The sequence below is a fragment of the Chanos chanos genome, chromosome 7, assembly GCF_902362185.1.
Source record: "Chanos chanos chromosome 7, fChaCha1.1, whole genome shotgun sequence".
Taxonomy (NCBI): domain Eukaryota; kingdom Metazoa; phylum Chordata; class Actinopteri; order Gonorynchiformes; family Chanidae; genus Chanos; species Chanos chanos.
In genome coordinates, this window is record NC_044501.1 from 4,806,115 (window position 1) to 4,823,011 (window position 16,897).

Below are 16,897 nucleotides of genomic sequence, written 5' to 3' on the forward strand. Positions count from 1 at the left end.
CTGCCAAGTTTCATAGCGCTATTGTTTATGGCTCCCCATTTAGTTTTAGAGAGGGAAAATAAATAATGATGAAAAACAAAACAAAACTGATAGTGTCGGACCTCTAATGACAAAGTAGCGGTCTTATTAGCTTACCATGAGTTTTGGACAGGCCAATGGCAGTGATGACCCAAGTGGTTATGGAGTCTGGCAGGGCTTCAGATCTCTTCACAGACTCTGTTTTACTGTATGAGGAGAGAAAGAGGAGAAAAAGATTCCGTCTACAGACTCAACAATGAAAAATAGGCCTGAAATCCTTATTAGATTAAAGACAGTCTTACGCTAAGCAATTAGAGTGATCTACTCACCACAATTTGCCACTGGGACACTCTGGAACAATTGAAAAATCCCAAAGCCAGCTCTCGGGGAAAACAGAACGCGTCACGATATCCTCAAGAAGTTCTAGATCCACATCTTCTATCTCACCTAAGTGTGGTCAGAACACACAGACAGACACACACACATGCACGTGCACACACACACACACACACAATGGTGGGAAACTGAGAAGAGCACCTCAGGATTTTTTCAGTGAATACAAAGAACACAATCACTTCCAACATGGTCAATTCTGTAATTGCTCAAAAAAAGCATCAAGTTTGCTCATAACATAAACATATGGTCCTCAGATGTTTGATTAAGCGTGTGTCTTATGACTGAGAGTCCTCCACTAAACTATGATGGAGTAGACTCACTCCTCACTTATCAGAAGTTTTACCACAAATTCATTGGCCTGGCAGGAATGCAAGTATACAAGATTCAATATTCAATGTTAAAATGCATGGCACAATCATTTACAGTCTCTTTTTTACTATACATATAGTAACAGTATAATTATAGTATAACAGTATATAGTAAGTAATAATAGAATAAGTATATAAGTATGATAAGTATAGTAACTAATGGTATAATAAATAGTATCAGTATGTAATATATATGCAAAAACAATGCAGCAGCACTACTTAATACATATTATTTGTGTAAATGCTGTTTAACTGTAGTTAACATAGGTTTAAACTCTGATTCAGTTTTCCTCTTAAGCTGACATGAGAGAAGTTCTCATTTTTGGCTTAAATGGCTCCTCATGTGACCGGGCTCCTTACTGCGTGCGAGGAAAAGCTCGCCCACCACAGCATCCTTCTTCTTATTGGCCAACTGAGTGCAGCAGTGCAGGAAAGCTTCCACACACTCCTGGCCGTCCTCAATATACTCCGCCCGGCGTTCGCACGCGTACCCCAAAATGTTCTCCACCATTCCATCCATACAACATTCCTTCTGCAACCCTTTATATTTCTCAACTGCAGAAAAGAGAGGGAAATAAAAAACCTGACAACATAACAAACTTGCACTTTGGAAAAATGCACATTGAGCCACAAATCACAGAATCAAGGGATTAGGTTGGCAGGTGGTTTACAGGATCAGAAATCATGGGTAAATGGAAGAGACAACTTACACAGTGTTCTCTTATATTCCATGACTGTAATTTCACGCCGTCTTCTGCTGGCAGGAGAAGGGCAACCATGTTCTTTATAAATAAACAGATAAGAGTAGTTAGCATTCTCAGAGGCATTTCTCAGGACTCTTTAGTAAAGAGGACAAGAATGATGTATTTTTCAATTTATGGAGGGGGGAGGTGTTCTTTAGACAATATAAAATGTATAATTTCAAACTGTAATCCAAGTCTGATTATGACTCTACCACCAATGTGCCCAACAGTAGCTACAATTTCATCATATGTTCAGTGGAACCCAAATCTAAGGAAAAACACTGGTTGTTGAGTCACAGATAACCACAGCACTCTTTCCACAGACACTGATCAGTACCACAGTATGCATTCTATCTAGAGCAGGGTGGGCAAATCCGGTCCTGGAGGGCCAGTGACCTGTCGGGTTTTTGTTTTCACCTCTTAGTTACCTGTTGATTTTCACCTTGCAAAGAGGTGTGCACTCTCTTCAGCCAATCACAGATTGTATTTAGTTAGCTGACAAGAAAAACAGCAGGACCATGGCCCTCCAGGACCAGATTTGCCCATCCTGATCTAGAGTCACAGACCAAGGAAGTGACTAATCTAGAGTAACTGTTCAGTACAATGTTTACCTGTTTTAGTATAAGTGCCAACAACGCACCTTTTCTAGAGTCGTGGACCAATGCTGGGTTCCTGTTCTAGAAAAAACAATACCTGTTCTAGAGTGATGTCAGAGCAGACATTTAACATTGCTTGTTTTCTGTGACATGTTGTTGAACCACTAAACAACTCCATGCATGCTTTATTGTCACCGACTAATATGAAGAATAAGAATAAATGAAAGAATTTATTAGTTTCTAAACATTTTAATGACTGTCCTGAAGACTAGGGGTGGGAACCACAGAGTAGCTCACAATACGATACTATCACGATACGCTGCCCACGATGACGATGGTATCATGGTCCAGTGATTCTGCGATACTCGATACATTGCAAGACAATCATCTAAGATATATCACGATATGTCTGTAACTGAAGAAGAAAAAATACCCCTAAAAGGCAAAAAGCAGGAATTATGTATCTGTTCACTGCATTGTGCTGTCAGTTTCACAGAATTTGACAAGTGAGATGGAACAGTGTACAAGAAAGTTCATAGGCTCTTAGCTTAGTGCCTCTTTACCACACATATACACACACTGACTGCAACTTGTCCATGTCCACGTGTGTAAATTTATTAAATAACATGCTTTTTCCTACTAAAGGGATACAAGGAGACATTTACAAGCAAAATTATTTAATTTATTTCGATACAAAACATACACTAGGTTTTTAATTATTTCTGCTTCAAACTGTATTTATTCAATAGCTATGTAATTATTTATACGTTAAATCACTTTAAACTGTATAAATTGTAAAAAAGGTATGAACGGTATGATAAATTAGTTTTTCTTAGTTCGCCAAAACAAAACCCAAATAAAAAAAGAAACGCCAAAGAAAGTCTGTTAAGTCTATTTAGACAGAAAGGATATCAATGGTCCAGGAGCTTTTGCCCTTTGCACTGACGAGTGGATCACATGACTTTTTTCAGCGGACAGCATTGGTCCAGCGCAGCGATCACATCACCGTCATTGTTGTGTTATCAAGTAGAGGCTGCTTGAGCTGAATTTTGTAATACTTTTTATAGTCGCAAATCTGAGTGAAACACTTGGACTGTCGAGCCCCGAGTCATAAGGAAAATAACACACGATTCAACTGATCTCACTTGAATCTTCCCATTTAATTCTGTGAACAAATTTATCTGTTTTCAAACGGCATACTGGATGTCAAGCTCATCATTCGCTGTACTCTGGAAACCACACTCTCAATTTGAAAACAGATAGCGCATTACGTATAGTCTTTACAGCCATCTTGGTGACTTCCTTTCCAATTTCCACTGCGATGCAAGGGAAGAACGAACTCTTGCGCCATCTTGTGGACTTCAGAGGCAATGTTATCAGAGTAGATGTGTGTACCAAAATAAAAGAATATTAAATAAATTTTAAAAAGAAAATTATAAATTAATATTGAAATAGATGAATATATCAATACTTGCCGTTGCTGTATCGATATAACATCGTGTCAAAAAATATCGTGATACCACACTGTATCGACTTTTTCTCCCACCTCTAGTGAAAGCACAAAGCTACACTACAAAAGTTTTCGTAAGATACCTTGTTGCTCACTGACTCTAGAACCAATAACGTGTTACTGATGCCCAAGCTAATAAAAGTTCTACAGTCACCAGCATAATACCGATTCTACATTCAGTTGCCAGCAAAACACATGCACAATGCTTAACAACAACTTCACGTCTTTTCTAGTGCAAGGGATCAACACAATATTTGTTGTAGAGTAACTGATCTATTATCTAAAGGCTACAGTGAAGTACTTGTTTTAACCACCATGGTGTATAACCACCATGGTCAGTACCTGGTGTAGAGTGACTGACCAGCTAAAGCCTTACTGTAGGGTGACTGGCTACACAACCTTGTGTCTATTCTGGAGGTTTTGTTTAACACAAGGCCTGTCATAAATGCACTGACCAATTTGATATTACCTCTTCTGAGGACAGTGCTTCCTGCAGTATTGGACTCAAACAGCAGTCCTGCATCATAGAAAACTCCCATACTGTCTTTGCCACTACCAGCTGTGCAACCAATATCATTTTTCTCAGTGATGTCCCAGATCTGTGAGGATTGAAAAGAGAGAGAGAGAGAGATATTTGTGTCAACAAAAACATAATTTGGCCAGTCTGAAATCTGAACATACGAATGCTTTGAGAGGGGAGAGGATTGACCACCTTGGTTTGGGTGAGTCTGTTCTTGTTGTTGAGCACATAGACTCCTTTATCCACAGCCACCAGCCCAACCCTGGCCCCAGGGTCTCCAGTGATGACTAGTTCAACACTTTTTCTAGGATCATATGTTACCTTTGGACGAGTAACTTTCACTTCAAGCTTTGTTGTGGTTAAAATTGAGAGAGAGAGAGAGAGAGAGAGAGAGAGAGAGAGAGAGAGAGAGATTTAAGATTGTAATTCACTTTGTTCTGAGCACATATGAAAATAGATTGGTTAATATTACATTGAGATAAATTCTGGTGCCATGCCATATGTTTAAAAAGTTTACTAAGCAATTAATAGTTAATACCGTTCCCATGCAGGTGTCCTGCACATCAACCCAGACTGAGTCAGACACAACCTCTGAAGCACCCATGTGATAATACGCCACCAGACGAAAGGAAGGGATCATTTCCTTTGTCACAGTCAACGGCAGAGCCCACACAGACTGAGCTGTAATTGGGACTCTGCCAACATGTAGAATCTGTCCTTTACTGAGGACCTGACCACACAAAAGAACACAGTACCATTGACTGGATATACTTATTAACAAGCGCACACGACCACACGACCACACACACACACACACACACACACACGTGCATGCATGTGTGAATGTGTGTGTGTGTGTTTGTGTATATATATATATATGTGTGTGTGTGTGTGTGTGTGTGTGTGCGCATGTCTACGTGCACTGTGTGTGTGTGTGTGTGTGTGTGTGGGGGGGGGGGGGGGGGGGGGGGAGTCTGTATGCTATTTGCATATGTGCACAACAAGAGATCATAAGAACCTACCATGTAAGTGATATGTAGGTTCTGTACTTTGGGGTTTTCACCCCAAATAAGATTAGCTGTGAATGATTGTTGTTTGACGAGTACTGCACTGTTTATGCTAATGTGCAGGTAGTTTCCAGAACCAGCAGGGGGAGAGTAAGCATGAGCCGTCATCTGCCCTTTAGCCTGTTTATCATCATCTAGGTTTGGGTCGTCTGTTTTAGCCTATAATGAAAAGAGAGCATTATCTTTATGGAACAAAGATATTTCTGTCTTTAAGCTATTAGTAGAAAATCCTGTCTAAATTCCTGAAAAGACTGAATGTCTCAGGGAAGTGTTCTGTAGTTGGAGCAAACCTGCTGCTTCGCCTGCTGTTGTACTGCCAAGTCCTCAAAGTTTATAATTGCTTTTGTTGTTGTTGTTTTTTTTTTCTCATACAACTGAAACTAAATTTACTCAGTAACAGCAGTCTTGTAATGTTCTCATCCAAATTCACTTAATCACCATTCAGTGATTACACTGAGTTTTAAGTGGCTATGAGTATTTTAGTATATGAGTGGTAGGGAGGCATGGTAGAATTTCCAAATGCAGTTAGTTTAGGCCATCTGCACCTTTACAATACAATTTTAAAGAATTTCATCTGTCACGGGGCGGAACGTACATTGATAGTCAGTGTTGTGGATCCTTTCTGGGTGTTGACAGTAAGCTTGGCCATTCCATTTTCACCAGTATGTCCCCTCACCAGACCGGGGTTAACCTCCACTGCAACATGTTTTGCTGGGGTTTCATCAGGGTTTGTGACATAAACCTTTCCAATCACAAAGACAGAAGGACAGAAGATTACCTTTTACTTCAGGAAGTTGCACCTCAGTGTGTTGTAGATGAGTGGAGTATAGTTTAGTGTAATTTGGTTCATGTTTTGGAAGAATCATAACTTTACTTTCAAAGCATAGCTTTACCTTGCTCAAATTTGTGTGGTGTTATGGACACTTCCTATATGGTCAAATTTAGACTTTCTAGGAAATGTAGTCATGACAGTTCTGAAAGTTCTAAAATCATTGAATGGTTCAAAACAGGGTTGGAAATGAACTTTTTTGTTCGTTTTGTTTAGTTTTAGCTTACATGTTATTTTAAGAGGAATTATCAGGAGAGAAGACTGTCGCCTGCATTAAAATGGGGAAAGTGAAGCAGCTTGTGAAGCTATACTTTAGTATAAGTTTCACAAATAATGAAATATTTCATCTTCTGGCACATTAGCACCACATTATCATAGGTAGCCTATTAGGACCTTGATATATGTGTGGCATGGCACGATGCCTGAGACAAACAGCAGTTACCAGAAGCAGGCTCAGGATGCCATCGACTGTCCTCTCACCCTTTTTGTTGGTTGCTGGTTATATATTTTCCCCCAAAAAATTATGCTTATTTCTTGAAATTTTATGATTTTATTCTCATAATATTATGATTTTTCTAGTAAAATTATGACTTTATTCTCGTGATATCACGGCTTTCTTTTTAAATATCATGACTTTATTCTCATTGAATTGCGACTTTATTCTTGTAATATTATGAGCTTCTTCTCGAAATCTCAGAAATGTTTTTTTTCCTCAATGTGGCCCTAATACTCCGTCATACTTAACCCCGGCGATGTAATGCGTCAATGTTTTTTTGTTTGTTTGCTGCAGCGTTAGCCTAGGCTACTTGACCTGAGATAATTCTTGTTAAACCGTAGGTCGCTAGTTAGCGTTCTATAATCAAGTTGCCTTGGTAACCCCTTGTGTCCTCTTGTTAAAGTGTCGGAGTGAAACAAGCAGACTCATTACTCAGTATGTGTTGTGGAATGTCACACTTCGCTCTGTTACAATTGCAGTATTGCCTTGCATATGCTACTTTTATTTACCTACCATGGTGGCTGGTAGTTTGGGCAAATTCACCCACCACTACACAAAATCACTCGCATTTGGTGGGTGGCAGGTGCTAATTTCCCACCCTTGTTCAAAACATTATATACTTCTCAGAGATTTTAATTTAGACTTTAAGGTATATGAAAACTGTAAGAATGTTCTGGCTGTTCAACACATTTTGAATGAGACCCATTACTCTGTGTAGTTTTGTATTGAAGGTGCAGATTACCATCACATCAAAGGGCATGCCAGGTTTGAAGTATTGCGGTGTTTTCCTGAAATGAATGGTGTATGGAGACGAGACTATATGAATTCCACCTCTCTGGGCCTCCACCATTTCACTGCCTATATTACAACACAACACACACACACACACACACACACACACACACACACACACCAAATATAACATACCTTTTACTTTTTAGAACAAAATATCATTATTTAAACAAGCATTAAATTGCCGGTTGTTATTTTATGACTGTGGTCTACAGAGAGAATGAATTAAAAAAAAAAAATCTTTTCACATCTACATATTATTTATTTTCAATCTTGAGTTAAGACTGTAATCTGTCATGCCTTTTATCAAATCTACTTTCCCATTTATTGATTTAGCAAGCCTACATATCCAAACAAGGTAGTGCTTTTTATCCAAATTTGTTCATCCATTCCATTCAGTGGTTCTTCAAATGTTTATTTTTTATTGAAATGCTAATAGTTTGTAATACAGTGATTTGCTTTAGAGCCCCCATTTTGAGTTTAGTGTATGTCACAATGTTAACTTGACACTGATGAATTCTTCATCATATAGCTGAATTCTATACCTGTCTGCATTAGGTATTAAACTGACCACTGTCTAATAAAGCTAGTGCAACCTGTAGTTTGCCCTCATCTGTTCAGTTAGGAGTAAACACAGAAAAACACATGCACACACGCATGCACAGACACACACACACACACACACACACACACACACCATAAACTGTAGCTGTTTAAAAGGAAATAAAGGAGTTAGCAGTCTTGTGTCCAGGCCTACACCTACTCTGATCACTAATTATCCAGTGAACTTCATTAACTCCACAACAGTCAGTATTGAGAAGGATACTTACCCAAATCAGTCAGCACACTGACAGACACATACAGAGAGTGCTTGTCTAGCTCATCGATTTTTGGGAAGATCTCTGTGATGTCTTCTCTCTTCAGTGTTGCTACTCCCTTTCCATTATATATCTGCAGTTTTCAAATGGGAATAATGCACTCTCGGTGTCCTCACATTCCACTGTGTGTGTGTGTGTGTGTGTGTGTGTATACTAATTTAGGTAGTAAAAGTAAGGGTCTACTTTTTAAATAAAAACTAAAATTGTGTATTAAAATTGATGAAATTAGGGAAGCTTAAGTTTTTAACTGCCAGTCCCCTTTAAGGGGCAAAGTTATTTGAGAGCAAATTTTTGTGATTTGCAGTGATTTTATATATATATATATATATATATACATGCATCTGTACCTCTACTCTCCTTAAAGAGCTTGGTAGGGCTCTCTTAGCGCCTTCCTTCAGCACACCAAACACCACATAAGCCATTCCTGAGACCTCCTTCTCAAACAAATACCTTCAGCAGGAACACAACAGTTAGACAGACTGAGAGAAAAAAAAGTTGTACATGTTTCCTTAGCGACGTAAGGACTGGCACAAACATATTTAAAATATTCAGAGTATCTGGGAAAGATAGAAACAAAAATACAGTTTCATAGCCAATTTTCAGTGCCTAAAAACTTCAGTCTTCTGCACTGACAAGTTTATTTTATGAAATCAACATTTAAGAGATACATTTACTGGACTTATGTGCTTACATACTGTTTATTATATAAACAAAAATGAAAAGTGAAATATCTGGCAAAATTATTATTTTATCATGGCGGATGAGATGCATTTAATGAAAGTGTCAACGCTTATTACCTTGTGACTGTTTTAATGCTACTACATTTGACTGGATGGTCATTTTTAGTTCAAACATTCTCCTACCAAATAAATCGTACAAAGGAATGATAACAACTTTGCAAAAGTCCACAGCTTACCTGGCCTCAATGTCAACTTTAAATTCTTTATCCTTGATGGAGAAAAAGTTTTTCTCTGGCTTCAGTTTAACTTCAAAACTGGGCAGCACTAAAGGTGAAGAGAGAAAATCTGTGTTTTAGATCATATACTTCGTGTTCAGTAGTAGTGGCACAATGCGTTTACATTATGTGAAACATGCATTTTTTCAGACATAAAGACTTACAATCTCTTTAATGTACAGCGTACAGTCCACCTCTTGCATACCATACATGTCTGAATGAGTTCCCCATAGCCATTGTAAGACTGATTGATAACTGGTGTTTACTGAACAATACTCGCAGAGTTTAAACATCAGAAAAGAGCATTCTTGTACCATATTCTTTGACTTCAAACTCAGTTGAGAAATTCTTCTGAGGAGCACTCTGAAACCTTGTGTATATCTTCCAGATCCCAAAGCTGCAACAATAAAAATTTACATTAACTAAGACAGATGTTATAATACAGTGTGTTACACCTCTGATGTAATATCTAGTTGCTTTTAGAATAAAACATAAATGTTGTACTGAAATATTTTCTGACAGATATTTATTTCCTCACTGAAAGGGGACAGCAACATTACTGTACTATTTTCAAATATTTTAACTGGACCTCTCATATCTTTGTTATGTTTGTTTGCTCGTTTGAAACAAACCTGACAGGATTGCCCAGCTTGTGTTCTCCAATCGTTATCCCATTATTTGGTCGAAACAGGTCCCTCTTAACCATTATTCCCTCTGGTGTCTTTAAAAATACACAGTTGTTACTGTCAGTACCAAAATAACACTGTTTTGGATTTATGTGCTAAACTCTTCCTATAGAGGGCGCTGTGGGGCTGCAGTCAGTCATTGAGTACATAGATATGGACTGGACTAGCACAAATAAGGAAGTCAGAAGTTGTCAAGTTCCCTTTTGCAAGGACAAGTATACGTCAAGTATACATCATTAATTGCTAATCTGGAAAAGAATTAAAAAACCAAAAAACACTTCAAATCCTCAGTACAGTGATGTTAGCTTCCTAGTTACAAGATGCGGCATCATCACTTAAATTTATTTTATTGAAATTTTAAACAAACGTCCCTCAGCCTTCTCCCTCCCTGTATCTGTCTGACTCTCTCTTTCACACACACACACACACTTACCTCAATCTCCACATAGACCGTGTTATCAACAGGCTGTAATCCAGCATTAAGGGCAAACACTCTGTATTTCACTATACAAGATTAATAGCAATTAGCAAGATGGGTCACATCAAAATGCATTACTGTAAACAAAGCAATATTGGCATGCATGTTATGAAACCAGACCAGTTCTTTACTGTCCCTTTCAAAGTGGGCATTAGCACAAAATTCTGAATTTGATTACTAAATGGAAACAGTTTGTCCAGTTCTGGAATGGTATGCTGTTCATGGTTTTGATCTCACCTGTAGAATCTGGAGTGTAGAGGGTCTTATCAGTTTGGACAAAAAGGTACCCAATTTGAAAGGACACTAAGACAACCTTCTCCAGTGTGTTTGTTGGGAACTGGGCTGTCAGGACGACAAACGGCTGCATTTCAGAGTCATCTTTAAATACGTCCGGTATTCGTTGAATCTACAAAAACAAATTTATGATGATTTTCACTTGTCTTCTTTGTGATGGCTGAATTTTTGGTCTGAAATTTTTTGTCTGAAAGATGTAATATTATTGTTTAAGCCACTATCTTTTTTCTGACTGACTGGAAGAAGAGAATTAGAGACTCTCCCAGCTGACTCTCAACTCCTCTCAACTTCACTAGGTTGCTCATTCACCAAATTTACTGGTGCATTCCCCAGTATAATGTCATTTAAAGCGGAAAGGTATGGAATCAGATCCCAGTTCCCAAAAGATATGGAATCTAAACACTCTCCCCATCCCTTAGTATTATGAGGTCATAACAGCAACTGAATAGTATGATTGTTGCCAGGCAACAAGGATTTGGATCCCACCTCTATGTCCTTCAAGACCTGGAAGTTGTTTGCGGCAGACAAGGTGACAGTCGTTCTGAAAAGCTCTCTGTCTTTTCTGGGAAAAGACAACACTCTGATTTGGACATCAAAATTTTTGCCACTGTAGTCCTGTGCCTCCACAAACACTCTCTCTGTCGTTCCTATCCGAAGTATGTTTGGAGCCGACATGATGTAGCTGAAAGGGCAAAAGGACAAATGTCATGAGTGCAAGACAAAGGGAAAAAACTTCACCATTTAAGACTTATAGTTTGTCAACTGTGTGAAAATAGTATAATGTTCGCTGACCACTCAGATACCCCAGGATGTTATACCAGACATATTTCATGTATTCTTAGTTGATTTGTTTGAAATGCATGTAAAACTCTAAAGAGGAAACACACATGGTTTACTTTTTTATCTAAGGAATTCATCAGACTATTCAAAAGTGCAAGACAGAGATAAAATTTAACAATCGGACCGCTTAATTTAAATATTTCTACGCTGTTGTTCACTGCACATTGTAAACTTATTAATCAGTTATTACTGTCCCCATTCTGATGTCATAGAATATTATATTTCATTCCACGTGTGTGTGTGTGCGTGTGTGTGTGTGTGTGTGTGTGTGTGTGTGTGTACTCACATTGGAGTGCATTCTGAGATCAGGGGTAAGGAGAGAGACACCACAGCCAGCCACACCAGGTCCATACGCATCTTGTCTGTCTGTTCCTGACTGTGTCTGTCAAAGTGTCGAGAGGCTGGACAAACACATCTTTTATAGCCCTCCCCACACAGACTTAGACATCCTGTCACACAGCTAACACACCCACAGTAGGGATGGTCAGATTCACAGATTCACATTGGTGCACCGGCATAAAAATTCAAGATACAATTGCCTCGATTAAAAAAGTATGCATCGGATACAATTTGGAATGAACTCGAGATGCATCGTTTCTGACATCTTTGCATCGGTAAAATCTGTAAAATTTAGAAATGTGAAAAATAATGTCTGACCAATAATTTTATATTTAGATTCCTCCTCTCTAAACTGTTTCTCATTCTCTCATCTCCACTACTGTCAGTTGCCAAATCTCAAATCTCACGCGAGTTGGAGGTGTGTCCGGGTGAGTCACAGATTATCATGGAGGAGGAAGAGCTACAGGTTCCACCGAATTGTTACAAATCGGCCAAACTCGTTGGGCCACAATCTGGCTTTCTCAAGAGAGAGAATTTGACAAGACGCCTACAATTTGCAAAATATGCCTGCAATTTGCCACTATAAAGTACACAGGCAGTACGACTAATTTAAATACTCACCTGCAGCGATGACGTTGTGTGAGTGTGAAGCTGCAGTACTACAGAAAGAAATGTGTGAAGTAAAAATGGCATTTATTTAGTTAATTTATAATCTGCTGTCTGCTTAAGAAGAACTAAAGAAATAAAATCAAAACTATCTGTGCTATATTAAATTGTGTAGCACCATATTCTTTTGCATCGTATCGGATCGCGTTGAATCACATTGTGTTGAATCACACTGCATCGCAGCAGGAGTAAGAAAGTAAGGAAACTGAAATCCCACCTCTTCAGAACCCACCTGTCCCCCACTGCCTAACCTCCCTTTCCTTACATAAAAAAAAAAAACCCTTGTCTTGTATCTATGTTTGTCAAAGTATTCTGATCTCCACTTAAGAGGTCTTTGGAGTCTGACTGATGCACTTATTGTAAGTCGCTTTGGCTAAAAGCGTCTGCCAAATACCAAACTGATTTGCTGTCAGCTTAAGAAGAACCAAAGAAATAAAATCAAAACTATCTGTACCATATTAAATTGTGCAGCACCATATTCTTTTGCATCATATCAGATCGCGTTGAATCACATTGTGTGTAAGTAAGTCATATCATATTGCATTCATGGTTGCCTCGTGTATCTTTTATGCCGGGATCAGACTACATGATGTTTTTGTCTTTCATGATGGCCACTATGTCAGATTAGGCAATCATAGTGCCATACATTCTTGCCGTGTCTTGGCCAATCATCTTATGCTGCCTTTCAAGACTTTGCGCAAATTCATAGGTCATTGGGGCGGACAACTGTCGTTTATCCTATTGGTTAATGCCAAGGAACATTTCATAGGAGATGTCAGACTAGGCAGGAAAATACAAAAAATTCTGACATGCTAGACTTTTTGTGTCATGTGTCACACGTCATTATGGGGCATCCCAGATAACACATCACTGTTCTTAGATTATGTCACACTGCAAGGGGTAAAGACACCTGTTTGTCGTTCTCAACGCTCATATTAGGGCCAATGCTGGAAGTTTGTCCACAACAACAAAATCGTGTCAAAATCAGGCTGAAATTGTGTAGTCTGAACCAAGCATTACGTATCGGATCGTTGGCAATGCATCAAGATGTGCATCGCATCGGCCTCAGTGATGGAGATGCACATCCTTAACCCAAAGACAGCAAGCTCTTATCAAAGGCATTGTGTAACATGAAGACACAAAGCATCAACTCACACCACATTTCAGAGATGTGAAAAGTCCTATTCCATTTTTTTAAGCTATTTGTTATCAGCTCTGTACTCCCAATTTATCTCAGCATAACTGTCAATTACATAAAAACAAGACAAAAAATTGGTTTAGAAAATGCAGCAGAATGAATGTTGTTGGATGTATTTTCTAGAGCAAATGCTCACTCACTCTTCTCTCTCGTCGCGGCTCTGAGCATCCACATGAAGAAAGAACTGCTCAATCAGCATCCATATTTGTTTATGTATATGATAGCATATATGTCTTTCTCTGAGGCCCCTTGATATCATTTGTTTATATGACATGGAACTGAAGGTTCAATACCCCCATCAAACACACAAATACTTTTGACTGCCTCAGCTTTAATAAAAGTTACCCAGTTACGAAGGTCAGCACTGTGAAGGGAATGGGAGACAGAGAGAGAGGGGGGGGGGACTGAAGTATACATCCATATATCACAGATGCTATAATCCAGTACATTTCGTATTTCTCCTTTACCATGATGCCATTTTGAAATTTTTGACTGCACCCAATTTTCGCAAACAGTTCCTTATCAGCATATCTGCCAATTCATACTTACACACCCCAAGAACCATCTCTCTTTATCTTTCACCTTTTAACATCCATGATTCAGCGATGTGCGTGTACATTTGAACTGATGGCAGATGCTACAGTTCCAGTTACAGATGTTAAAAGATCTTGTTCTTAGAATGTGGGTTCAGACTGGTTCAGCTACTGCTTACAAACCAGACATAACTTCCTAATGCCACTTAACAGAGACAGAACAGGGAAGGTTTCAGATGCGAAGGCCACAAACCCAGTGCAAAACACAGGCGTTAGAGGACACAGGCTTCATGGTGAGTCAGCGGGTTTCATGGTGGCTCAGAGGACAGCACTGCTGCCTGAAAGCAAGAGGGACCTGGGTTCAAATACTGGCCGTCCCACTGCTCCTAGCTCATAGTGTGTGTGTGTGTGTGTGTGTGTGTGCGTGCGCTCATTGGTGTTGGATGGATTAAATGCAGAGGCTCCATTTTACTGTTCAGTGTGTGTTTGACAAATAAAATGCTGCTACTATGACATCAGTCAGTTCATTCCCTCATATACATTTATCTATTTGTTTCATACAAAATTATCTGCACAAGAAGGGAAAGTATCTCCTCTATTATGACAAAATTCACCCAGTTTGTTGACTTTCCAACCAGAGACAATAAAACCCTGGATTTACTATATGCTAACATATAAAGACGCATATAGCTCCACAGCCCTCCCCCCACTTGGCAGATCAGATCACAACCTGGTCCACCTCTCACCCCAGTATAAGCCCCTAGTCCAGCGTCAACCTGCAACCACCAAGACAGTCAGGAGATGGTCGCAGGATGCAATTGAGGCTCTCAGGGGCTGTTTCAAGGCTACGGACTGGGAGGTTCTGACTGAGCTGCATAGTGAGGACACAGAGGGGCTAACACAATGTATTACGGGTTACATTAACTTCTGTGTGGACAATGTCAACCCCACCCACACAGTACAATGTTTCCCGAATAACAAACCCTGGATCACCAGAGACATAAAGGCCCTCCTTAATGACAAAAAGAAGGCCTTCAGAGCTGGGGACAAGGAGGAGATTAATAACTCTTTTCCACTAGGACGGTGCTGGTGCTGGTGCCGGTACCAGTGTGGTGCCAGTGCTGCTTTGGTGCCTTTTGAGAACTGGCCCGCATTTCCACAGGTTTGGGAACCGAACGCTACATAGCATAAGTTTGGGTAATTTCCATGGGGAAAAAATAATGTCGGACAGAACGCATCTGCTTGCTTTTTATAAATTTACTTTTACGCTAGGCTTCCACACAGCGAAACACCTCACGAATTTTGCCCTATAACTTTTTGCTCTGAGGGAAAAATTAATGAAAATAGTCAGTCCGTCACCTAGCTCAAAAGTTAAAACGAGTATTTAAATGAAGGTCTGCAGTGGTCTATTTACACTAGCCAGAGCTGAGAGAGAGTGTCTTTTTCTACCACTCTGGGTCCGACTACGTTCATGTAACACGTAAACAACAGCCCGTGTTGATGTATACACAAATTGTTGCTCATACATCTTTTAATCATATACATATTTTCATGCTACAAATAGCCTTTAGTCTACCACTACTTGGTCAGACTTTTTTTGTTACTCCCGCCTCTGTAGAGTACCACATAACAAACATAACACATCAAACGCTGAACTGATTGGTTCTCGCATGGTTTTTATTTGCATAGCCTCTGACGTCAGCGGTTCCAACTTTTGGGACCAGCAATTCTGCGGCGCCGTGCTGGTGCCAGCTTTTTGGCACCGGCACCAGTATTTTGTCAGTGGAAAAGTGCGGCCCCGGTGCTTGATTAGGCACCGGCACCGCGGCAGTAGAAAAGAGGTATAAGAAGGTCCAGAAAGCACTGAGTGCTAAGATCAAGGAGGGCAAGGACGCCTACGGGAGGAGGATGGAGTACAGGCTGCAACAGAACAACACAAGGGAAGTGTGGAATGGTATGAGGAGAATCACCGGCTACAATCAGACCAGCAGCAGTATGAGAGAGGGCAGCATGGCCAGGGACAACGAGTTAAACCTGTTTTTCAATAGGTTTGACACTGGAGCCCTTGTCCACTCACCCCCCAGCCCTTTGACCATTCACACCTCCCAAATCACCATGCAGCCCCCCTTCAGCCCTTCTCAGGTCCCTCCTGCCTCTCCCCCCTCACCACTCCCCCCAACCATCACAACTGACCAGGTGAGAGGACAACTGGAAATGCTCCACTCAGGCAAAGCTGCAGGTCCCGACGGCGTGAGCACAGAGGTGCTCAAGGGATTTGCCGAACAGCTCTGTGGTGTCTTCCAAAACATCTTCAATTTGAGCCTGGGACTGGGAAGGGTCCCCACACTCTGGAAAACATCATTCCTGGTCCCTGTGCCCAAGAAGGGGCATCCCAAGGTCTTAAATGATTACAGGCCAGTGGCATCAACATCACACATGATGAAGACCCTGGATAGGCTGGTCCTCTCCCACCTTAAACCCCTGGTCAGACCAGCTCTAGACCCCCTGCAGTTTACTTACCAGGAACACGTCGGAGTGGAGGATGCCATCATACACCTGCTGCACCGAGCCTGCTCTCATCTGGACAAGGCTGGGAGCACTGTGAGAGTCATGTTCTTTGACTTCTGCAGTGCATTCTACACCATTCAGCCTGTATTGCTGGGAGACAAGCTCAGGAGCATGAGGGTTGATGCTC

At 40.2% G+C, this 16,897-nt stretch overlaps 1 protein-coding gene across 1 annotated transcript in view; it reads right to left on the bottom strand.

Moving 5' to 3' along the window:
- Nucleotides 1–11,834, bottom strand: part of LOC115817197 (complement C3-like) — a 32,134-nt gene extending 20,300 nt beyond the window's left edge. The window contains exons 1-19 of the mRNA XM_030780462.1: nt 11,753–11,834; nt 11,113–11,308; nt 10,570–10,738; nt 10,288–10,358; nt 9,801–9,889; nt 9,483–9,565; nt 9,130–9,217; nt 8,561–8,663; nt 8,166–8,286; nt 7,286–7,401; nt 5,814–5,960; nt 5,174–5,377; nt 4,690–4,881; nt 4,344–4,499; nt 4,101–4,230; nt 1,493–1,564; nt 1,143–1,337; nt 348–465; nt 136–224 (exon numbers count right to left, since the gene is read on the bottom strand). Coding sequence (XP_030636322.1) covers nt 136–224; nt 348–465; nt 1,143–1,337; nt 1,493–1,564; nt 4,101–4,230; nt 4,344–4,499; nt 4,690–4,881; nt 5,174–5,377; nt 5,814–5,960; nt 7,286–7,401; nt 8,166–8,286; nt 8,561–8,663; nt 9,130–9,217; nt 9,483–9,565; nt 9,801–9,889; nt 10,288–10,358; nt 10,570–10,738; nt 11,113–11,308; nt 11,753–11,823 — 2,410 coding nt within the window. The 5' untranslated portion in view covers nt 11,824–11,834. The remainder of the gene's footprint in view (nt 1–135; nt 225–347; nt 466–1,142; nt 1,338–1,492; nt 1,565–4,100; nt 4,231–4,343; nt 4,500–4,689; nt 4,882–5,173; nt 5,378–5,813; nt 5,961–7,285; nt 7,402–8,165; nt 8,287–8,560; nt 8,664–9,129; nt 9,218–9,482; nt 9,566–9,800; nt 9,890–10,287; nt 10,359–10,569; nt 10,739–11,112; nt 11,309–11,752) is intronic.
- Nucleotides 11,835–16,897: the final 5,063 nt, after the last annotated feature.